Consider the following 24,807-nt stretch of genomic DNA (forward strand, 5'->3'; position numbering starts at 1 on the left):
ACTTTCCAGAACTGTCGGGTTTGGTGAGATGAGTGGCAGCGGATACAAACACGGCTCCCAGTGGGTGATTCTGATTTCCGAGGAAACCGTACCCGTAATGGTGTGATACACGCACGAAGTGATTTTTGCGGTCAACCATTCGGACCGCTGCGGACGTCCAGCTGGTCCATAAACAGCGAGGAGCGAGGTCCGGAGGAGGACCATTAAAAACCTCTTACGCACTTACAACACGGTGTCGAGGTGGTGCCGAATCCGAAAATGGATAGTTGGAAGCGGACGCACCTTAACCAATTAAAACTACACCAGAAATTAATTTGCCAACGTAGAAACACGCGCGTGCAGGGGACGTCACATCAATATGCTGTGCTCATCCTCATCATCATCAGCATCACCATTTTCATCACGATCGTTTCCACCGGAGCCGGGTGGTTTTGATTCCACTAGAAGATGTTCATCTTCGCGGAGTGAGTCACTTCTGGTGGGATTCCGTGTTCGCAATCGACGAAGTGCTCTCTATCATGCTCACATGCTCGCGGTATATGGTGTGTATATGGATGTCATTGACAATTTTGGGGCACGCGCTTCTTCCAGATGCTGCTGTCGTTTGAAAACGGTTTGTTGTCACACACAGACACACATACGCCGAAACCAACACCTACTGTTTTACAGCCAGCCAGTGTTGCTACCCACAGCGAATGCAAAGACCCCAGCCGAACGGTGCTAGACACGCTGAACACGTTTCCTCGATAATGCTTAGTTTATGTGATGCTAAGGGCCGGCTCACACTTTTCGGATGGTGGGGTAATTTATGGACCGACGGAGTTTATTGCGGTTTTCGGACAGTCGCGGAGTGCGAGGGAATATTGGAGTTCCCACTGGCAACAGGAAGATGGGAGGGAGGTGGCAATTTGTTTGCACGACCGAACTATTGAGTATCGATCGATGCATGATAAGGAGCAGTTGGACGAAACGATGAACCTTCGCTTCTTTGGTGCGTCTCGAGTGTGTCTAGACACGAGCGGTCGGTCGAACCGGGTGAGTAAGAAAGGTTAAGATAGTTAAGGAAAATGTGATGCGAAAAGGTAATTTGGCTGTTATCATCCGATCTTGATCAGCTCCGTAGCCCGTTAAAGCTCACTGAGCACAGTATTTGAGGTTATAATTTGGTTCCCGTTTTGATTCCGCTACGAGCTCCCATTATGTGGCGCATAATTCCTTCTTCCGCCACTATAAATGGTTATGATTGTCGTAAAGCAAATGGCACCAAATATGCAATCGTCCGGATTGTGGCACCGCCGTACTGGGGGCCCATTTTAAATGAGTGACAGTTGATAATATCCACATTGCGCAGCGCACTGTTTGATGGCCAGAAATGAAAATTCCAATTTCAGCTTTGCTACTGTTTCACCGATTAGATTCAATAAAACCAACTCCAGCATTCCCACGATTCCCAACATCCGTTCCACCCTCGCAAATGATCTTCCCCCCCCACCGGGAAGTATTCGCTCGGGAAAGGAACGTCAAAATTTACAACCGTACGCAGCGGAATGACTCTCCGGGTCGATTGGAATGCAGGAAGTGTCTGCCGGCCGAAGCTGGCATTGCGACCAAGCTGCCAAGTTCGCCAACCAGAGCAGGGTAGTAAACCGATCCAAGGTGCTGAGATTCTGAGCAACCGGAACAGATTTCACTACGGCTCGTGAAGGAACCTAATACGTCAAGCGACATTCTTTTGCTGGGTCTGTTCTTGCTCGACTGGCAGTTATCTTCCTGCCCGCCATTGGCAGCGGAATCCCACAGCGAGCTGAGCGAAGGTTTGTTTGCTGCTGGCGATATTGTAAAGAGAGAAAAAAAAAACAACCATTTTACGATTTGCCTTAAATTTGGCACCATTTGGAGTGTTAAATGTGACACAAAGAGTGAGAGATATCTTCGTGCCGTCAATATTTTGGCTGGGGGATTCCAGTTTATTTTTTGGTCAAGCACTAAAACGTTTTGTTGGGCGTTGGTGGGACGGTTGTACAAAAGAAGCCGGAAATAATCGCCCACTGCGACATGTTACCGCCGATAGTGTACTGGGAGCTGAGATCGACAGCAAAGTCTATTCCCGGCAAGCTATCAACTGCGTTAAATATTTTCAAAGCTGTATCGCGAGGAAATAAAATGACCTTGGAATCCCTGTTATACAAACGCTGATTTTACCTAAAATTTATATAAAATTTTCAATATTTGACACATTACCAACAGAATCAATGTCATTAGGTATTATTCAATATCATTGCACCTAATTAAAGTCGTTCCTATAGCAGTTGATTTAGCCTCTGTCAACCGCCCTTGGTAAAGCAAGTCAAATTCCTAATTTTCTCCAGAATGGCATTCGTTTGTTGATTGCACGTTAAAATTAATTTGCTCCAAATGAACTCAACGTAGCTCCAGGGACGTCGAAATCGATCGAATTCTCATTACGCTGCTGTGACAAAACCATACTTCCAACGTCACTCAGCACAACGCAATCGCTTCTAAAGCTTTCTGGCACGCAATCGCATGCATACTTGTGCAGAAGTCAACCCGGAGGAAGCGGAATATTTGCCGCTGGTGTGAAAATTAATATAAATCGACATTTTATTCAAATTAACCTTTGAGCGATGAACGATACACAACAGCCAGAGAAGCTGGGAAGTTTGTACCCAAGAGGGGATAGAGATTGATTATTTGCTCGGTAATTTATATGCTCCACCGTACCGAGTGATGGACTGAGCTTCGTGGTACTGAGACGTAGGAGCATAGACGTGCAGCTACGTCTCCTATGTGGAGTTCTATGAGCTATTGCTTAATATCATAAGCATCACGCCAATTGATAGTCATTATCATCATAATGAACATACCGAACTCCTTAACCGGTCAGTTAGCAATCAATCGATATTAATGACTACATCCTAATGACGGACATACCGAAATCATGATCCTTGAGGACAGTGAAGCAAAACCCGCGCTTGGTATTGTGTACAGCCTGAACTGAAGTGGAGCTTTTCACAATCCTTCAATGGAGGACTCTTTCATGCGCTGAAATCCCATCGAAGAGTGATTATGATCGGCAGATCATCGATTATTTACTCACCGAACCAGTGATTAACCGACAACCGGGCATTAATAATGCAAAGTGCACTCGTACACAAGAGCTATCTACAACCGGCTGGTCACCCGTACATCATCTCTGGGATGAATATAGTCGTGGACATTGAGCGTAATTTGTCACAACAAATGCGTACCGATTTACGGTCAACCCCTTCCAGTCGGAATCTTCAACAATCGCTTTATTTGTTTGCCTATTCGTCTGAGGTGCTGCAACCGTTTGTCTATGCGAAAAACAGAAATCGGCTTTGATTGTATTTTTAGTATCCGATGTGGGTCTAATTTTCTTGTCGTTTGTTTTGACTTCCTTCGGAGCTGCGGAAAGACAGGAGGATTTCTGTGTGCTGATGTTCCCCCAAAAGTTGTGTAGGATCGTGCCCTTATACGTCGTTGATCACACTCAGCTGGACTATTGACAAAGTGTTAATAAATATGTGCATTTTGTGTGTTTCGGGCCAGGTCGCACACATTCTTACCACGCACCACGATAGTAGCACCCCGGCGTTAGGAGAGAGGGATTATGAGAAAATCCGTTGTGTGCGGGAGTTTCTTACGCGGGTCCGTTCATTGGGAAACGATTCATCATCGAGCGGATGAGTCGTCGTTCCTGTGTCTATTTCGGCTGTCCGGTCGGCAGCACATATTGGCCGGGCAGCGCGTGGGCGCCAACATATACGAAAATCCCTGAACAGACACCTGAACCTAGCAGAAGGAGGATGTTCGATTGATTTCGGGCAAGGTGGTATCTAGGTGATCTGTTTACACTACTGAATTGGGCATCTCGTACCGGTGAGTGTGAGGTCGCTACTTAAAGGCCATGTTTGTAGATATTTTTTTATTTATTTGCTGGTAGGCTGGTGGTCACAGATTCGCTTGTGGTTTGGTAGTTTTTTTTTACCCCACATTTGTGACTTATTCGCCATTACCATGTGGGCCAACGGTGTGTAAAGAGATGAATAAATTTTGTAGCTCACGGCCCGTCCGGAACCGGTGGAAAAGGAAAGAAACGAACAAGCGATTGGTAACCGTGGGCCTTCCGCCTATCAATAGCAGATGACATTTTAAGAGCTTGTTACGAAAGTTATTGAGCGGCACGTTTTAGGCCGCACTCGAACGTGAAAGAAACAAGCAAATAACGAATGTTGTGTGTTGGGCAAACGAGAAGTGTTGGGGGTTGCTTAGGAGACTCTTTGGATATTTTCTAAGCTAAGCAAGCACTGGAGAAATGATTGTGTAATACGGTCAATATAGATTGGATGTTATTCACCTGTAAACCAACCCATAATCATAAGGATATTAAAACGTCTTCTATGATTATCTTCAAACAGTTATGGTTGTAAGACTCTTATCTTGCTTAAATCTTTTAAAATTTAAAGTGATGCTGAAACACCGCCATATTGTTGCGCGAACAATCAAGCGAATTAAAAAATTGAATTAAATCATTTTGCTTGGGTTCTGCTTGATTGGTGAAATAATGGCACAAAATAAAACTTCATCTGTCCGACGGCTTAATTAGATTACACATACATCAATTTGTCGTATTTCACAACATGCGGTAATGTGAAATTAATTAACACCTCTATCGCTAAATGACCATTAATCAAGGCAATGGCCATCGTAGCCGAGTGTCAACTTTATTTATTTGCGGTTAAGTTGATCGTTTGTTAATGACCAGATTCATTCCGGAGGTCAAAAGCGCGCATAAAGAAGCGCACAATTGACATCAGATTTGTTGTGAATTATTGTGCCAAACGGTTCTATAAAGCCAAGGCACGATTTGAGCAACTCTTAGGCAGTAAGGCAACTTAACAACAGTGTTTTGCTGGAACGGATTAAGCAACTAGAAACGAAATTTGTAATAAAGCACAACCACATTTCCGTTCCGTTTTCGTTGCACTAGAAAGGATTGGCCGAAAATGGACGGACCTGCTTCAATAAAGATCGCCAATTTACGAGCTGGTAGAATCGGTTAGATTATAAGTGGTCCCATATTTTATCTGGCACGTCTGTACCCCATGCCCAAACCGGCACAGCAGTGAAATCGTTTGCCAAAAAAATTGATCTACCGATTCCGTTCCAGATAGCGGTCGGAAATAAAAGTCTCCATGCACGGCGAGTAAAGTAGTTTCGTGTTTTGACATCGTACGATCTGACGTTGACACTTATATGGGGACGGTATGGTTTTAGATTATTTAGACCCATTGTCCGGCCCGGTGGGATCAATTTTTGTAATCCTGCGAAATAGCTCGACCGTTGTGGTGTGTAGCGTGTCACGAATCGGTTTCCATATTTTACGGACGTGCAATATTTTGCACATATTTATTGCACACAGTGCGTTGCCTTTTCCATGAATCACGTCGATTAATGTCGCTTGTTTAGCGAATGTTTGACGATTTTCGAATATCTGTTGATGTCAACGCCAAAGTTTAGCAGTCCGGAAGGCAAGCCGATTAAAATCCCATTCCTAATCCGAACTGGTGTTTTACTGTGGAGGCACCCTGTGGTGCTTTGGGTCCGTTCGATATTTGGTAGTTTAGGGAAAAAACCACACGCGTTCAGATTGCGCCCGTCTGGCAATTGATTGTTGCCTCCGTGCCATGGATTCCCTTAACTCGAAGCAATAAATGTGTGGTCGTGTGCCGGCTTCTAGGAACTCAGCACGAGTACACTTGTTCTCCACGTCATCTCCACAAAACCCCACGAGAAAAAAAATCTCCCGGAACTGGGATTGATAAGTTTCGGGTCCGTTCCTCTCTGGAACGTGGTCATAAAATGTGGCGCCTTACTGTGCTCTAAAGTCGGGCAAGGGAGACGATACCGAAAACAACAGGCATGTTGATTTTTATGATCACTTGAGCGTCATCGGGTGTTTCAGAAGACCGCCTTGGACCGCTCCACAGATTGTTTTACTGGCTTGAAGTGGTCGGATTCCGGACTGCGCGCAACCCGTGCTGACCATGTGCGGCATTCATTTGATGGTGGAAAACTTCGATTAACGACGAGTTTGACAACCACAAACACCTTCACCGGTTTTGCGGGACGCCGGTTTGCCGGTTCGGATTTGAACGCACGGAACAACGGACGAAACAATTTGATGTGTTCTTCCTCTACTTTTACGACGTGAATCGTAAATCAATTTTTTCTGGCTTCTCCACACACTCTCGCTCATCTCGCTCGTTTGTGCGTTTCCCATGGGTGTCATTCCCGTAGCTGAAAGCTGGCTGGTCATACACACGGGGGTTGGCCATTTTTTGCTGTTTTGACTAGCTATTTGCATGTACACACGCGATGGAGCCTACTGATATATCATCTCCATGTGTGATGCACGCTGCGGTTAGTCGATATGCGATCCAGATTTATAACCCTGGCACACTGTTCAACCACGCATGCATGTGGGGTGGGGAGGCAGGGTTTATGCTGTCCAACTGTCACCGCGATGTTTTATTCGCGTTAAATCATGCAGTTGCGCGAAGGTGTACGAATGTACTTGGAATGGTATTGCATAGCGTCAGCTTCCTGCGGAGCCATTGTTTTAGACATCTAAAGTGGAAATCTGTTTTATATGCGAATCGGTGATAAATACACACCATCATGGGTGCGTTTTAATATCCTCTTCATTGTTGAGAGGGTTCTATAATGGCTCATCTTCAGGTAGTTTTAACGATGATATTGTTGGCCATAAATTAGGGCTGGTGGAGCCATACACATATTCTCGTAAATCATTTTACCATTTCATTTTAATTTGATAGATGCTACCGGATTTATTATTTGAAGCATAGATGGATTCTTAGACACCATGGATTACAGTTACTAAATTTTATTTCCAAGTATTAAATAATGCTTAAGTTATTCTAAATACTAGTTGAAAAAATAATATAGCACTTCAATTAATTCGGATTTTTGACTGAGTAGTTACTCGAAGCTGTTCGAGAAGACAAGAAGCCTAGATGGGATTTGTTTCTGGTACTATTGTGCGAAGATCCAGCGCCACTAACTTCACCAGACTGTTTTGGACAGATGACATTACGTCATCTGCAAATGCGTTATGAGAAAACATATTTGGCCATATCGTAAAGCTAAAATTGTTTTCGTGTCATTTTATTACGACTTTTTTTCCCCCAAAACTACCACACGCCACAAAGTTTATTTCTGACTGCATAGATCATAAACTATGTGGAGGTATGCTTGCAAACAGTTTTAATTCACTGCTAAATGATTCTTCAAATGGTTCTTCAAAGAGATGAAGAGGCTTTAACGATCAATAAAAAAAGATGATCAAAATTCAATATCATTTCAAACCCGTGCACAGGCAACGAAGCCCCAAGTCAATGAAAGGGCTTTCGGAAACACATCAATCTGTTGCTCCGATCATCAACTGTAGTATCAAAGAGCTTCTCAAATGCGTGAGAAGGAACGAGTAGGGTGCTACGAAATAACAAATACGGACTTCTGTGGAATCTAGTCCCATACTTTGACTTCTTAACGGTAATGCTGCTTGTTCCAGTGCTGATCTGCTATCGTGCAACTGGCTGAACAAACATGCTACAACGTCCACACGATAAGCATCTCCAAATCCGTTCCTTCGTAAGCGTACACTAGTCAGAGCAACGTATGCCCAACCTGATACGTGGTGTGTTTTTTTCTGTTTTTTTGTTATCCTTTTTAGAGATGGATGAAAATGAAGCTTCAGAAAGGAAAATGGTGAAACCGTGCCTCAGAACGAGCCTCACGCGTGTAATCGGTATTTCATTTAGTTGCTTGCAAATTGACTTCTATCCATCTCCAGGGCACTTTCTGGGGGAGGTTGTGGGAACCCTACTCTTGCCGGCTGTTTTTGGTTGGAATGTCAGAATTGGTCATTGGTCCTATTGGCATTATCCGCAGTGGTGGAGAACGCCGGTTGGTGAGAGTTTGCCGAATCTAATCATGAACCATCGTAGTTGGTTCGAGATCTCTTGGGACCTATCCCGAACCGGAACGAAGCTTCCACTGAAGGTACCTTCGCAGCAAGGTTTGCATGATCCTACACTGCATGCGTGCCCCTACATTTCCCCGGCCAAAGGCGTAACAGGACAATGTTTGTATCGGCAGCTAATTCAACTGTAGCTCTCCGTTTGGAAACATTGCACTAGTTTCGACCCATTTTCCTGCCCTTCGACTACTAATCGCTTAACGCGCCGGAGTTCGACGTTTCGGCGCGATCCCACGGCGATATCGGGCCCGATAATAAGCTTCATCGAACAATGAACCGGTAGAAGTCGTCCGGGTCGATGAAGCACCGGTGCCTGGCCGATATTCCGCTTCCTGACTTCCAATTCTGGCTGGTAATTCATTCCGCATCGTTGCCCCTTGATGTGGTGTGTCTTCGGACACCAAAAGACGCGAATAATACGCTCAGCGTCACGGAACAATACGTCCCGACTGTTGGTATGGTTCGGAGCGCCTGTATACATGCACGACGGGCACACGGAAATTAGTGTGTGTTTGTGTGTGTGTGTGTGTTGAGTGTTCTTTCGAACAAGTTTCCGCCGGTATATCGGATGTTCGGTTCCGCTGAGAACATGCTTGATGGAACCCGTCTGCACCGATGGGAACAACCGGCGCTTGTGGATAGGATCGGTACGCGTCATCACGTGGTATAGCGAGGTTGGCCTCCCACGGGAAGGATGCTGTCTTATGAGCCGGTAAAACCTTCGCTTGTATATTTATGTGTTTGTGTGTGTGTGCGTGTGCGCGCGTGCTTGCAGATCGGTGTTAATCCAATTTCAGGCGTTTAATCACAGGAGGATTTTGGATCTAGTGTTTGTGTTAATTAGATTCGTTCATGCCAACCGGGAAGGCCTGGAACGATTCAGCCCTGTTCGTGGGGAACCGATAGATCTGATTCGTTGGAGCCAACTATGCTGAGAGAGAGAGCGAGAAAGAGATAAAGAGAGAAGCAGAGAGGGAAAAATATTGGCAAAATACTATGCTTCAGACAACAAAGCGGCTGTATCGAGGATATATCGAGAAGGGGGTTTAGTCGTTTGCACACTTGAGAACACAGACACCTAATCAGACGTATTATGCAATGGATCAAATCAGATTTGTATCAGAATATAATGATTGTTGTATGGTGGATAGGATTAGAGCTCCTCTTCCTCTGATTTTTGTTATGTGTTTTCTCTCGAAATGTTGTTAAAAGGGTTGTAGATAAGAATAAACGAAGCGTTGTTGCTTTGCGAATAGCATACCTTTAGGCGCTTTTCGAGTAAATAAAGATTAGTATGCAATCCAATCGGCAGAATACATAGAAAATTGATTAAATTTAGTAGCTTATCGTTGAACCAGTAAAAGGACAAAACATTTCTTTATCCCTATCCTTGCCATCACTGCAGTACATTAAACCGCTCATCATCCTCTTATTAATAGCGCATTAATAGCGTTGGCCCATCCTTCCGAACATCCTTTAATAAGAGGGCTAACATCGTAAAAAAGTGTTGAAACTCATAAAAACTTTCATACGAATGCTTTCAACGCTCGGCTTATCGGTGCGTCCCATTCGGATCAGTGCTAAAAATATTAATCTCAATATCAGCGCGCGGGAAACTTTTTGTGCGTCGCACAAAACTTTCCCCGTGGGTGAAACGGGCAAAGAAAAACACCAAAACAAGGAGATGAAGAAAAAAACCGCTCCCAAACAACTGCCCGTTGGGGATAATACGCTTCCGGGCGGGGTGACTTCAAGGATACCGGTACCGTAACCGATTGGTAAGCCCTTTCCATTAGTCAACGGGCTTTCGATGGTGGTATGGTTGGTTTATGGGTGATGTATTTTTTCTTTGTGTGTGTTAAGGATTTTGTGCTACTGTTTTTTTTTCGGTGTGCACTCAGTGCGTAAGCACTGCGTAAAAAAACAACACCGGAAACGCTTGACGAAACGAATGCGAAGGGACGCCGCTGGATAAAGTTTTACCCAAGGTTCGCACATTTTACCGTTCAATCGTGCCTGAAAGCATCTCGAGAGGTTTGAAGGATGAAAGTTTTCCTTTCCGATTCGGTGCCACTTGAGGTTTTTTCTCATCTTTCTCGTAGCGGAGATCTCAAGACGCTTAATTTAGCTGCGCGGAACCGTGGCAGGCACATCCGGTTTGACGGGAAGGATTTCAATTTGATGAATTATTTCACCACTCGACGTTGGGTTATTCATTCCCTGTCTGCAGCACGGGTTCGGTCGGTTGCTCTTCGGAGCAGATGTATGTTGGGGGGCACTTTCGAGGTGGCAGATGTTCTAGAGCAGAGCTCAAATGACGCTGCATAGTAATCCAAGTGTCTGTCGGTAACGGGTTTGATAGAGTACCAATATCGAATGAAGAGTAAAACTTGAGCGAAACCAGCACACCAACACGGTTTTCTCATTATTAGAAAAATTATTCCATTTCACACTGACTGAGACAAATTGTTTTTGGTTCCATTTAGTAGAGTAGTTTTTAGTTGTTCATACTTTTCGCAGCGTGACTATGCAATTACTTGAATATTTTAATAAAACTGTAAGAACTCTTGTATTTTTTTATAAAAATAGTGAAAGTTAACAAAATCCAAACCAAACGATTGTTTTAGCAGCAATACTCAACAGATGAATCGAAATCAATGAATGATCCAGTAAAAAACAACAACGATAGGACAATCTTTACGTTTTCCCCTTTATCTTCTGCAACAGAAGCATAACTGAAGCAAAAACGTGCCAGCAGAAGCACGAGTCCAACCGAGATCGCAAGACAGAAGGTGTAGCAATCGTGTGCGGGATTTTCGCGAAGGAGATTAATGATACAATAAAACGTGCTCATCCCGGTGATAAATTTTACCACACTAATGGTTGGTGTGTTTTTCTGTGTGGGTGTGGACCGTGTAATATTGCATCGAACCGCTTATTTCACATTATTTTTCTGCTGCTACTGCTGCTTTTTTGTTTCGAAGTTCTGCTAGTGTTTAATGCGATTAAACTGCGATCATTCCGGGAGGGTAATCGATTTATTGTTTACATGTTTACATATTAAATATGTTTACGTGTTGCTTTTTTATTTTTATTGTAATTTATGATGCTTGAAATAATAAGTGGAGGCAATACAAATATTTCCCTTCATCAAAACCATTATTTATGTGTGTTATGTACCCACACCTTTGATATTGTATCCAAAATCATAAATTCTCCATTTTTTAAATACAATAGGTGGATATTTTTTTTATTTAAAGTATGGGAAAATAATTTTCGAAAACATATTCAACTACATGCTTTAGTATTCAAACGTATCCAATAGCATCGGTGTGAACGAATTTAATTAATTGCATCAAAACAATTACCGGTAACGACCATTAGCAAAACACTTTGCACCTGTTTTGTACACTATTTTCAAAAGCATGCTCGTTAATTACAAAGTGAAGTAGATGCACCAAATCAAAGCATGGTGCAAGCAATCGAATGGAGTGAAACTTCTCGTCCGTTTGCCACCGTACATACTCATGATGTTATGGCGTTCAGTTCGCTCGCCAAATTGAAACATTCCATTACAGATGTAAGTTCAATTTTTTAACCTATGCTGCACCAAACCATGACCAACATCCACAAACCCTTTTCGATGCACTGGTACAAGCGAATGTACGGTAACTCTAATCCCAATTACACAGTTTGCACATTCGTTTCGTAGAGTATTCACCGATTTTAAGGCAACGGTGGAAGCTCAAATGGACAAGATGAATGGTGCAGTTTATCATACGCTCCGTTATGAATATTGTTTACTGTTCAACTTTGTCCTGGTCCTGTTCAAACCCCGGGACGCGACATTGTTTCGTTGGAGGGCAAGGGCGAGGGACAGCAAAATTTAAAATAAAAACTCTGGTATGCAAAGTGTTCCGAAGGCAAAAAGGGCTACCGTGGCACATCGTAAACTTTTTCCGGGAAGCTGTCCGGTGCTTGACAGGGTTGGGTGGTTCGGTCAGAAAGCATGTATCTCATGTAGGCAAGCATGCACTTGCGAGTGAAAACAATGAATACATTAATCTTTTGCTCAGCTGTGTGCACTTGGTTGGTGCATCGAGTCGGGTATCCCTGGCCAAAAGTATATAGTACCTAGCACTGTCCGATATAAGTTCGTTCCAAAGCATCCGCTAGCAGTACACAGGCGGGAGTGGGTTTTACAGTTCGGATAAAACTTTTGTTCATTTCCATTGCTCCGGCCCCTTCAATTGAGTCCCTTTGGACAAGTGGTGGGATGTGCCAGACGTGTGTTCGATGCATAAAATTATATTCCGATGTTAGTCGTGTTTTTCCGCTAACACTTGTCCTTCGTAATTTCTTCCGTTTTTGCAGACGAAACGCACGACCAGGACGGGGCGGTTGGGCAGCAGGGCGGAAATGGTAAGCGGAAACCCGGCCAACGTGGTCAAAACATTCAGGAGGAAACCGACCTTGAACCGGAACTGGCTGCTCGGTTGGATCTGTCCTGCATGGCCCAAGGGCTCATAAGGGCGCCCGAGATCGACAACGGCTATGTGGTGAAATACAACAGGTGAGAAACAATGTCCCAATGTAGACCTACTGTTCGACGTCAAAACAAGTGCCGGTGACATTCTGTACTCTGGTTTCCAACTTTTTCTTCCTTCTAGGCGAAAGAAAAATGGCAACATTTTCCTGGTAGCGTACTACGAGTGTGACGATTACTACGAACTGCAACCACCGGAGCATGATCGGTTGTACTGCAGCGGACGGAAGTGGATCGGCAAACGGCCGGAATGCATCACAACCCGATCCGGCTCAGACGATGAAGACGAGGGCGAAGAAGAGGAAGAAGAGGAGGAGGGAGAAGAAGAAGGTAAGAACTGAAGTCTAGGAACTGCAGCAGATGGTGCTGGTCCCATCGAAGCAAGATAAACTTTTGCCTGACACTTCGGTGTGTTTTACATTTTATAATTTCAACTGTAGATGATGGAAATTGTACTAAAACATTGTGTTTGAAGTGGACCGAAAAAAAGTACATATCAAAATGACTTTTGAGCGTTTTTGCAACGTTTTAAAACATTTCTATTCGTGCTTAAATGTAAGCAATTCATATGAGTTTATTAGTGTTTTAAAGCATGTTACAGCATATTTATGTTTTTCAAAGTGTTTCGTTATGTTTATTTTAAGATTCAATTAATGTTTATTTAGTGTTATTCAAATATTTGAATTTAAAATCTTCATACTTAATGTAAGATAAATCAATTTTTAAGTAAGACTTTCAATAAGATAACACATAAAACCTCGAAAAACTGTATCGACCGATTCGGATCGAACTATATCGCCCAAAGACTAGTATATTTTTGTGTTTGAACATCAGACTTCCCATCTGCTAATGCATTGAAAAAATCGATCAATCTGACCTTTCTTTCAACACTGCCAAGAAAGACGACCGAAAGAGCGGACACTAATCGTGAAAATCTCCATGGTCACCAGCTAACTTCAGTCGTATCGCTCTTAAACGACAGTCACGATTTTCATTGAAAGCTCCTAGCATGACGGTACGAGCACCTGATTTTCTCATCTCGCACTGTTGGCAGTCCTGTGTATGTGTGTGTATTTTTTTATTTGTTAACAAACGAAACGAATCGATTACTCCGTTGATTTCACACCGAGAGATCAATATTATCTCTTAAGTACTCTATTTGTGCACTCTGAAAAGGTTTTGGTGCCGATCACTATCGATGCTCGAAGCCCGCAATTGAGCTGGCGGTAAAATGTGGTTCAATGTTTGAAGATTCATTTCAATGGCCGCCGATGCCCAGTGAAAGTCGGAGCTGATCTGGCAAAGAAGCTGGAAAGAAGCTTTAATTGTATAAAAGAGTGCTGCGACCATTGAAGTATTGTGAGGGAAAATGAAAAGTAGTTTAATGAAGATAAAATAGAGAAGGTTGTACTCGATGAGACTAACGAGTAGAAGAATAAAGTTCACAAAAAATAGATAAAACTTTTGTTTTTAAAATATACTGAAAATGATTAAATGCTACAGCATATTAGAATACAATAATCTTTAAAATAGGATACAAGGTGCACTTATTCTACAAAAGTTACCATACCATACCATAACCTTCTAGAGAAATACGGACAAGAATAAACTTTTTCCACTATTCCATAGACGTTCGACACACTGTATATGTGTGGTTTGCACCAATCGTTAAATCATGCAGCCAAGGCGGACATCTCAGTTCGCTGGTATTTGTGTCTGTTTATTTTATTTCGTTGACTTCTCCCAACAGCACATTGGCCGCCCGTACGGTACGCCGTGTTATGTGGCGAATGTGACAGGTAAAACGTGTAATTTATGTCTCGCGGTGATGCTACCAAGATATTAGTAGCATAAATTCGACCTTATCCAAACTCCACCCACACGGCTGAGAGCGTGCCAGTATTATGCACGTGTGCGGAACGTGGGGACCAACTTATGCTGTGCCAATACCACACCGCAGCACGTTCCTAAGGTTGGCTCCGGCCACGGCGAAACGGAGCGAACGAATGGAGCGTGAATGAATCCATCGCAGCAGCGCCCGATGGGTTCGTAACCAAGCGATGATCTGTTATTCCAGCCGGTTTGGAATTCGTTTTCACCATTTTTCTGCTCATCCGTCTTCATACTCGACATTGCCGCAGCAGCGGGTCCGAAATGGTGATGCTGATTTTGTTGTTTGCTGGGTTTTTATCCAAAAGCACCTAGCCAGGCACCGACACACTCCGTCGGTAAGATGGGGCAAAATCTTGCTCTCCATCCTTTGGAACCATTTCAACAAACTACAGCGCGGTTCGTTTTGTTGGATGCATTGTCTAGGAGGAATGTTGTGTTAGAACGTTTTTCCGCTGGTATTCGGTGGAAACAGCTGTTTTTGTTGTTTATTGGATGCTAACTCACGCTGACTGCATATTACAAGCGCAGGAATGTAATGCGTTGAATGTTTCATCAGTAGCAGATAGAACGCGTTCTTTATTTTCGTTGGCTTAGCGGTAGCAAAACACGAAGCAAAAGAAAAACAATTTTTGCTAAATGAAAAATGTTGTGCAAACATTTGGTGGACTAGCAAAAATGCTATACACGATGAAAATAGTGTTGATATAACGGAACAATTTGGTACGATATTGCGGTAGAATTGGGTTTTCCTATTTTGATTGGGATATTCAGTGCACTAAACAATAAGATGGAGTTTTTTTGGAAGGTTTTCTAAAAAAGCTACAATGAATGGAAAATTCAGTAATATCCGTGAAGGGAATTGTTTTATTCCCGGATATTGTTCCGTCATCAAATATCAATGTTGTTTTGCTTGACTGTTCTGGAAACAGCCATTATCACTAAATGTATGCAATTTACTATACAAAATAATTCAACTCACATTCCGATAAAATTACTCTGCCATGTTTTCACACGAACAACCTGTTAATTGCATTGTTTGACTTATCCATTTACAGATTATGAAGAAGAGGGCGAAGAAGGCTCTGAACAACCATCCGAACGTGATGAAAAAGTTCACGAGCGAACAACAGCAACAACGGCACCCATGCCAACAACTACAACAGCTACTTCCACTACAGAAGCAACAACAGCATCAACAACCGAAGCGTCTACAACGTCGACAACAAGTACGACACAACAACCTTTACATACAACGACTTTAACGTCCGTTCACCCACGCGCGACAACAACGGAAGCGAACATGCCAGACAATTTGTCCGTCCTAGAAGTTGAACATGACACTCATCAACATCGATCGACACCCGACAACGAGGACGAAGAGGACGAGGAAGAAGGCGGTGATGATGATGATGATGATGGTGAAGACAATGAGCACGATCATCAAGCGTCGCACAGCGAAGACGATCACCAGGAACTATCCACAGCCGAACCAGAACGGCCACCTTCATCAACGGAATCCATAGTTACGTCGTCCCCGCAGACGGTGGTGGCCGCTTGCGGTTCCGATCGTGGCGGTTGCGATCACGAATGTCGAATGATTTATCACGGCAACGAGGTGGAACCGGTGGTCGAGTGTAGCTGCTACCGGGGGTTCCTGCTGGATGCGCGTGATGGAAGAACCTGTCACGGTGAGTAATTTGTTCGTCGAACAGATGTATCGATATCGCCAGTTTGTTTTTTTTTTTCGTTGCTTTCGTCCAATGCGGATCGAATCAATTCAAAGTTACGGCTCAATTGGCTAAATTTAGATGGAAATTCTTATGCCCTTCTTTGCACTCCCACACGCAAGAAAAAAAGGAATGGAATGATGGTACAAACTCGACCAAAACGCATGAAAACTCAGTTGCATGAGATGATGCAGAGATGCAATATTAAGAAAGCGGCCCGACACGACGTGGAAAGTGTTTGTTGTCAGCAGGCTTAAGGATGCTCTGTCCGCCCTCGGGGTTGTCCCCGGTTCCGCACGATATCCGACCAGTCCAATCATGGGGAAGTTAATTCCCGGTGACAAATTACGGTGCAGGTTTGGGATGTTAATAGCGCACGGTTGCGGGTGCGCTCGAGTTCTGCTGCTCTGGCGCTGCCGTCCAAAGGGTGATGGAAATGGACGGTGAAATGAGTTTCGATCGAGGCAAGCGAATGGATGGGTGGGATTTTAGAAGCGCTTGTTTGCTTTTTTTTGGGATGCTCACACGAGAAGACATACATTCATACCCGTTCTCGGATGTCCGATTGTGATGCTGACAGGTCTGTGGCTGTCTTTGGCCACATCATGTTGGATGAGGAAGCTGTGTAATGGGAGGGAGGGGTGTTGGGGAGATAAAATATGTTGGGAAACATTAACATGATGTCCGAGACCCTAATTTAACCGTTGTACACATTCGTGGCCGTTATCAGATGATTGACTTTTTCGTAATTGCTCCCAGATTGAGGCTTGTAGAGTGAGATAATTTAATTCAGAGCATGGTTTTGGAATGTATTAAAAGCGATACTTTGTATCTTCCCTGATTTAAAATTATCCCAATTGTCTTAAAATTACATTACGTCTTTAGAAATACAGATAAATGAATTTACTGGTTGGAGGATGAGAGTAATATTCTAAATACATATCAATTTATTCGAAAGCATTCTAAAAAGTTCATCAAAAAATCTTTAAACCTTCTTGGCTAGGGTGATCAGATCGTGCGACTCTCGTGGGTTTTTAACAGTTTACTTCAAATAAGGCAGAGGAATACTTCTTCAAGAAATTAAGTTCAACAGCGCAGAGAAAAGTATGATTTTCAGCAGTTAAACTGTTTCAGGAATGTATGCTATATCGAGCATAGCGCTACCGTCCCTGAACCGTTTTCGCTTATCGTGCCTCATTACTTTTTAAACAAATGTGTCTTTATCCGAGCATGCAGCATAGAACAAAGGAAATAAAGTTGACAATGTAATACTTTCACGATAGAATCAAATTAAAGACACGTTTAACGAATGGAAGGACGCAGAGAATCTTATTTTACAAGACGTCAGAGCTTCACGAGGTATTGAGTGAATGGTATTGTTTGGGTAAAGTTGAACAAACAATATTATTTTTAACTCTAATATCACTAAATCGATGATGGTGCTATTGTCCAAACCAAACTATGCAGAAATCTGAACTGAACTTCATAAATGGTCCTACGTCGCGTTTAGAGTATTTATCGTGACGAATAAATTTAATCCATCCTTTTCAAAACAAAACAAACACCCTTCTTATGTTTCCACTCGAGCTAGTTTGTGTAGGTTCCGTCTATCTGCACCGGTTCCCAAACATCTGCGCCCACTGGCCGTACTGCCACCATGCACCAACAGCTCTAATTGCAGGATTAAGACGCCGACGCGCTCATATTTGTGAGCCAGAAACGTCAACCCGGGCTAGTTAGTCGTTTGTTTAGATGACAGCCGCATATACAGCCGGGTGGCGCAAGCCAAGAACGCGTTGAAACACACACACACAAAAATACACCCCGCTGATTAATTGTCAGCACGCGCGCGCGCTCACGCACTCTCGTGCGTACAAAGTTGCGATCGGACAGTTGCGTTAAACATGGCGTCACACCTGTCACGTGTGAAGTAAGCTAACTCAACAGTACCGCCATCGGACATCACCGAAGCGCTAGCACGCATCCGTCCAATCAGTAACTAATTTACCACCGCTGGCACATGTTATGATTTAATCCTCGTTTGTTTCGGATGTTACCACCAATCCGTTTTCCGTCCCACAAAGTCCACCATTTTCAACACTTAATTTTCGATCATTTTCAATGAACGCCACCGTTACGGGCGAACCACGGCCCGAACGAATTAACAAAATGTTTAATGACAGATAATAACGGTCGGATTTGCATAAACGATGTGTCATCAATTAGCTACCACCTACGTGGCCAAACCTTTCAAACTGATCGGTGAACATTACACAAATGTCCCAAACATTCCCCCGGATCGATCGAGACTACCGTCGGATAGCAGCAGCTTACGTATGCCGGCACCGAACGGGCTGACCAATGTTATTCCCCAACCTCATTTTTTGTGGCACGCTTTGCTGCTTGTTGCCCGAAGAATTAATCTTCTGGAAGGTGGGTCATTAAATACGGTTTCCCAGACTACTGCAAAAAAAATCACAAAACCGGACCGAGAACCGCAACGAACGTGGGACTCCACAGTTCTGCTCGCTACGGATGGTGTCGCATCGTTTTCGGTGCCGTTCGGTGAAGTATTATGGGTTTGTTTGTATAGGAAAAGGGAGAGCAAATTGAGCATATTTATTGATTCAATTTCGCTACTCGATCCCCTCGTCTTCCTGACACCGATAACGGTGGCGATTTGAAAGTTCCGGTTCCAGTTCTTTTGGGATCGTTTTTTAATCGGACGGTTGACTTCTTGAATTGCATTTTTGACACAATTTTCGGTAGACATTTTAAAGATTTCATTCTCTCTTCGCTGGTAAGCGTTATTCAATTTGTAGCTACTTTCTTGCTGTGACATTCAGCAGAATTTTACATCACGTTTGATGAAGAGGTTTTCAAGTTTTTTATGATTATAAATTGCGTGAAATTAGTATTCAATGTAATCTACACGATATTCTTTTCAGATGTTGATGAATGCACGGAAAATAATGGCGGCTGTGAGCAGACATGCGTCAATAAACCCGGATCGTACGAATGTAATTGCGAGCCCGGATTGCAAATCGACACTCTGAATGGTCACACGTGCATCGGTAAGTGGTCAAGCTCAACGAACAAAACGACGATTGCTTTGATCTTTATTTCGCACGCTTACTGCATGGCAAGCACAATTGCACTAATTTGTCTCATCCCATTAAAATGGAAGCGGTTTGAAGCGATAGTTAAGCGGTTAATTTGCAGTAAGGCATAGTAATACTTTGAATTGTACATTATCCGCCTAATTCTGTGGTGAGTTGCAGGTTACTTATTATTCATAGATACATTATTATTATTTGTTTTTCGAAGTATTCAAATTAATAATAACGTACAATCAAATGTTAATTATGTTATAATGTTAATAATGTTGAATGATAATTATAACAAATTCGGTAATTTGTAGTATAATTGCATACTTTAAGCGGTTTTCGTTAGCATCTGTTATACATAACCCCGAAGACTAAACGCCGACATGTATGCAATTCTCATGACGAGTTAGCTTTCATTGTTGAAAAAAAAAGTCTTGGGCATTTTTCCGAACATCACACAATGTAAATAGCTGGATTATTTTGAAGCATTCTATTGCATGCCACCTACTCCGGACAGAAAACTAATTAACAGCGTGCCACCATTTCTAACAAAACACCTGCAATGTTAACACGCTTTACTTCCTTCCCATCAAGCAGTGCACTCCTTGAACACGTCAGCTAAAACTATGTCTCACAGCGGGTTAATATAATTTAAATTATTTCCTGTCCTCTTTCCCATAATCTTTCCCATACCAGCATGTCTCAGGGTAGCTAGCAGCAGTTTAACTTTAAGAGCTACTGACGTCTTGACTATTAGCTATCGCCTATTAAGTTTGTGCCGTGCGCCTTGTGTCTTTTCCTTGAAAGAACCTTTCATAGGAGTACGATTAAACCGACAAGATTGACGGAAGTGGTTTAAGTTTCCCCTTGTGAAAGGCTGAACCACTGGCTGTGCGATTTACGAAGGCAGATTTTGCATTACTGCATTTAGTGATAGTGTTTTGTAGATTTGATACAAATGCAGCTAAAATATTAAAATAGACAAAGAACAATGTGTGTGAGGGGACATATTTGATGGAAATTTTGTTTACCTTTAGCTGTATATACACATTGGGAGCTCATTCTTACAAGTAACGAACAAACGAGTAACTTTAGAGTGTCATAGATCCAGTGTAGTGTAAATAAACAAGTGACTTCCATTAGGCACTGTTACAAAGCAAGCAAAACCGTGCGTTAGCAAGGGCAAAAAGTTAAGAAAAAGATAAGGAAAAAGTCAATCCTTTGCATTCCCGTCTGCAGCCTCGTTTATCTACTCGAACCTAGTTCCGGAGCTAAATGAAACGTAATTGTAGATAATCCAGCGATGAAAAGTATCACCCACTTCCCGGCAGGCCACGGATCGACACACCCGGGCTACCTACAACGGGTGACCATTAGTCGCTCGGAAGCGACTGGGCTCAAATGATCAGCAAGTGCGGATGAACTTACTCACAAGGGTTTTGAATGGAAAGCCACACAACCATTCAGCGTACGGATGCGACGTTCGCCCGCAGTACGAAACGCTCTATAGGTGACCTGTACCGAGAACCTCACCTTAAGGAAGATGAGCTTTTCTTACCGACACTCGTGTCCCATTACCGAAACCCGAAGGGCAGGTCAGCTCCACCAAGCCCGGTGGCATTAAGTTACGATGAATGCCTTTATTCTGCAACCATGCTTTCGTTGCGTCGGTGGGTTGGGTTGGTGCACTTTGAATTTGTGCAGTGTCTTGTATCAGCTTTACAGGTCAGTACGATGTCGCACTGGTGGCTTTAATGAAGATAAGAAGATGGCTTCCTGTCAAGAACTTGGGACCATGTTACAAAGTTTGTTTACCAGATAAAAATGGTAGTTAAATTTGATCTCCTCTTCTGGGAAGGAAAATGTTTCCACCGGAATGGATAGGACAACTACAGGGATGGGCATTGAATTTAAATAAATATTGGCTTACGGATATAGCGCAGGTTTACGGCATTATTGCTTCTGAATCGCTGTATCTGTGGAAACAGTTACTTGGCAAGCGATTTAATTAAGAGATACTTTAATCAAATGACCACGATATGGCACAAGCGGTTTCGTTCTAAGCGAAAACTCGCACCACTTCATGCACCATGCCTGCAGGCACCATCGCTATCGCCATATTTCCTATGGTAAACGGAGGTTTATCGGTGTCCGCTGTTTTGCATGTGTATATGAATATGCAAACTTCCGCGAACCGTTCAATAAAATATTCACGGCTTTCTAGGAACGTACTTTTATCGCCGCTGGCACCACTTAGCTTCATTGGCGAGTTGAGCTTGCGGATGGTCCAATGATATCCCGAAGGCAGGGAATGAACCTTGAGGACCGGTAGCGTAGGTGGTTTTCATGTATGAAAAGCAATTTACAACCATATCTTTCCCAGCCGTGAAAGGTGTAAGAACCGAGATTAACTCTGTTTCGCTTCATCCGTTGGTTTTCGGGGGTTTCCGTTGCCTTCCCGCGCGCAAAATGAAAGTGTGAAAATTCTTGCACATTCTTGTGCGCTCGAAAGCGAACGGAAGTGTGCTGAGAGTATCTTGAGCAGCAACCATTTTAGCATACCCCATACCGTGGCAACCGAAGCGGTAGACGAATTTTCACTATTCGCCAGGAAATGACGAAGGAAAACCCATTTCCGTGACAACCGAGCTCCGACCCGTTGCGCCTGAATGCAGGCTAAACGGATGGGTTGAACAGTTTCTTGGAAGGGTGCCCATTTCTACCTCAGTGCAGAAAGGGGGCAAGACACGCTTGCTTCTTAATGAAAAGAAAAGCCCGTAGCGGTTGGGTGGAGTGAAAGATGCCCAAAAACTTTCACCAAGAATCATGGGGGCTTGTAGGTATATTGAAAAAAAAAATCTAGAAAGAAAAGAAATGTATGAAAGCCTTGTAACCGTGTTTCAATGTTTGATGAAATCAACCCTATTCAGCTGGTTCTTGCACAGCTGGGTTGGGAAAGAGGATGGGAGAGCGAAGGCAGCATCACCCTTTATCGCGGGCTTTTATACAGCGCTAAAAAGGCGACGGGCACTGGAAGCGAACGAACGCTTTGAACCCTGAGCGTTTCAGGTAAGAATGCAGGCCATGGGGAATTTCATTCATTTTCGTAATTAAGCGTATTTGCTCTCATTAGCAGCACACAATACGCTGTAGTGGTTGGAGAGTTTTTTTTCCTTCCTTTGCACCGGGCCACGAGATTGGAATGGCTCTGGGTACGTATTATTATCATCCTGCCCGACCGAATGGGAGATGATACGAAAGATAAGCTTTAAGGCAAGTGAAAGCTTTGCGTAAAGTTTGCGCTGAGTTGAAAGTCGAATATATGCGTGGCTTATCGGAGATTGAGCACGGGACATGTTTTGAAAGCAACGCGCAGTATGTCTTATCGCATTGCGGTCCGCTTGGTTGTGATGCCTGATGTGAAAATATTTCCCAACGGAAGTTAATGAGGGTTGAGCTTACGGCTAGGTAAATTTCGTTTGTGAAATTCTCATTCAGCTAAGCAACAATCAGAATTAAAACGTTTGTAAAATATTGAAACAATTAGGGCATAACCTCAAAATATTGAATATTATGCGATCGGAAGCCAAAATTCTTGATACACTTAAAATACTTGAAAATTAATTTGAAAAACTATGCAATCAATGAGTTTATATTGCGTCATTTACGTGATAATATAGACAAATATAAAGAATAAAAAAATAAAATCATGACAATTATAATTTTCAAAAACCACTCGTTCATGAAAATGAATCATAATTAATCTCCAAGGTACATTCTCTATTATCGTATTGAAATGTGGAACATCTCTGACTCATTAGTCTTACCATTCCATTTCGCTACACAATCCACTGAATAGGAATGCTTAAAGTAAAAAAAAAAATAGGAAAGAAACAATGAACGCCGCAAGCTGTTCTGAAAGCAATCCTTTCCATATGCAACTTTTCCTTCCTGTTAATATCCTGCCCGGGGAATCCCGGCCTGCCTCTCGGTATGGGTGGTTTAAGCGAGTAAACCTCGGGTCGACAATTTTCAACGGCACTTATTGCGCACAGTTGGCGATGGTTGTTAAGTAATTGCTTTAGATTATCCTAGCGCCGCAGTGAGCAGAACCCGGAATCCTTAATCATAAGGGTGTGCTTCGTTGTATGTTGCTGCTACTAGCATACTTGCTTACATTATTCAGCCGCAGGATTGAAAGCGTTTAGAACAGTGGTGACACATAAAAAAACAGAAACAAAAAACCGTTCTCCTTACTTACCTTGCTTGTCCCTTGGCACAGTGATACTTTACATTTGAGAATAAGGTTTCTGTTGACGGCAAAACTCCGGAAGGTCACGCGAAGGGATGACCTTAAAGTCCCTAGCTTTACCGCAAACAAATAAGAATTGGGTTTCTGCCCGAAATGGTGTTATCGTATTCAAATGATAGTTAAACTTTCCCGCTAGTGTTCTCGGTGCGTAGGAACCTATCAGCAAAAGTGTATCATTGAAACTTTAACAGTTCGGATGAGGGCAGAAGACCCGGATGAGATTCCAAACAAATCCTAGGAGAGATCAAGAAAATTCATTCGAAAGTCGAGACGTTCTCCGTTACGGTTCTGAGTTAAATCTAACTTTATTAAACAATTTTGTGTTGCTTATATACTAATAATGTTTCGATGTATTGGTAAGAATTGCGACACGACAACGTGTTTACATGTGTTGGTGAATGTTCTGTGCGTGGGATAAGTTGGTTATCTGTGCGTTGGTCCTTTCCAAACAAGCGCTTGAATCGTCGGTTATTCCGTTTCCTTCAGTGTCGGCTTGTGGTCCCTATGAGCCCTATGCTCAATGCATATTTGTTTACACATGTGCATCTTAGATCCCAATACCTCGTAAATTTTGGGTTTTATTGCGCAGGACAACGTTACTCGCTTATGACTCTCAAATAATGCCGCTTGCACATGTTTTTCCATTTGAAGTCTAATTTTTCTCGATCGCATTGTGGTTCTGCTTATTTTCAAAGTTTTATGATCTACGCTTATCTCTGGTTTCTTGCCTCGGGCCTTTCTCAAATATTTTCTTTATTTCAGCCAGCGAAGTCGATACCAGATGATAAGTTACAATTTTTCACAAACCTAGCCGTTGTGTTCGCAACAGTTTCATTATGCGCTACATGTGTGAAAGGAAAGCTTGTTTAGAAAGAAAGTGTACAAAAGCAAACGCTTTGCAACAGAGATAAAACAGTGTAGTGCCATTCAAAAGCTGTATGACACTATGTTGTTTTGTTAACTGGAAACAAATTTTCCAGCACGATACATATTTGTGGTTTAGTTTCTTTGCCGGTTTGTACACGAAATGGCTTAAATTTTCGCAGTAAGTGTGTCAAGTAGGCAATGCTATGCTCATTAGTGGTTGTTGCAAACTAAAAGATAATTCGTTTCGGGTC

The 24,807-nt window shown here is 42.9% G+C and overlaps 1 protein-coding gene across 1 annotated transcript in view; it reads left to right on the plus strand.

The window, feature by feature from the left end:
- LOC128303101 (fibrillin-3-like) overlaps positions 1-24,807 on the plus strand; it is a 72,843-nt gene that overhangs the window by 20,231 nt on the left and 27,805 nt on the right. Inside the window, 4 exon segments of the mRNA XM_053039955.1 lie at positions 12,479-12,677; positions 12,775-12,980; positions 15,599-16,231; positions 19,219-19,344. Coding sequence (XP_052895915.1) covers positions 12,479-12,677; positions 12,775-12,980; positions 15,599-16,231; positions 19,219-19,344 — 1,164 coding nt within the window.

The sequence above is a fragment of the Anopheles moucheti genome, chromosome 3 (assembly GCF_943734755.1).
Source record: "Anopheles moucheti chromosome 3, idAnoMoucSN_F20_07, whole genome shotgun sequence".
Taxonomy (NCBI): domain Eukaryota; kingdom Metazoa; phylum Arthropoda; class Insecta; order Diptera; family Culicidae; genus Anopheles; species Anopheles moucheti.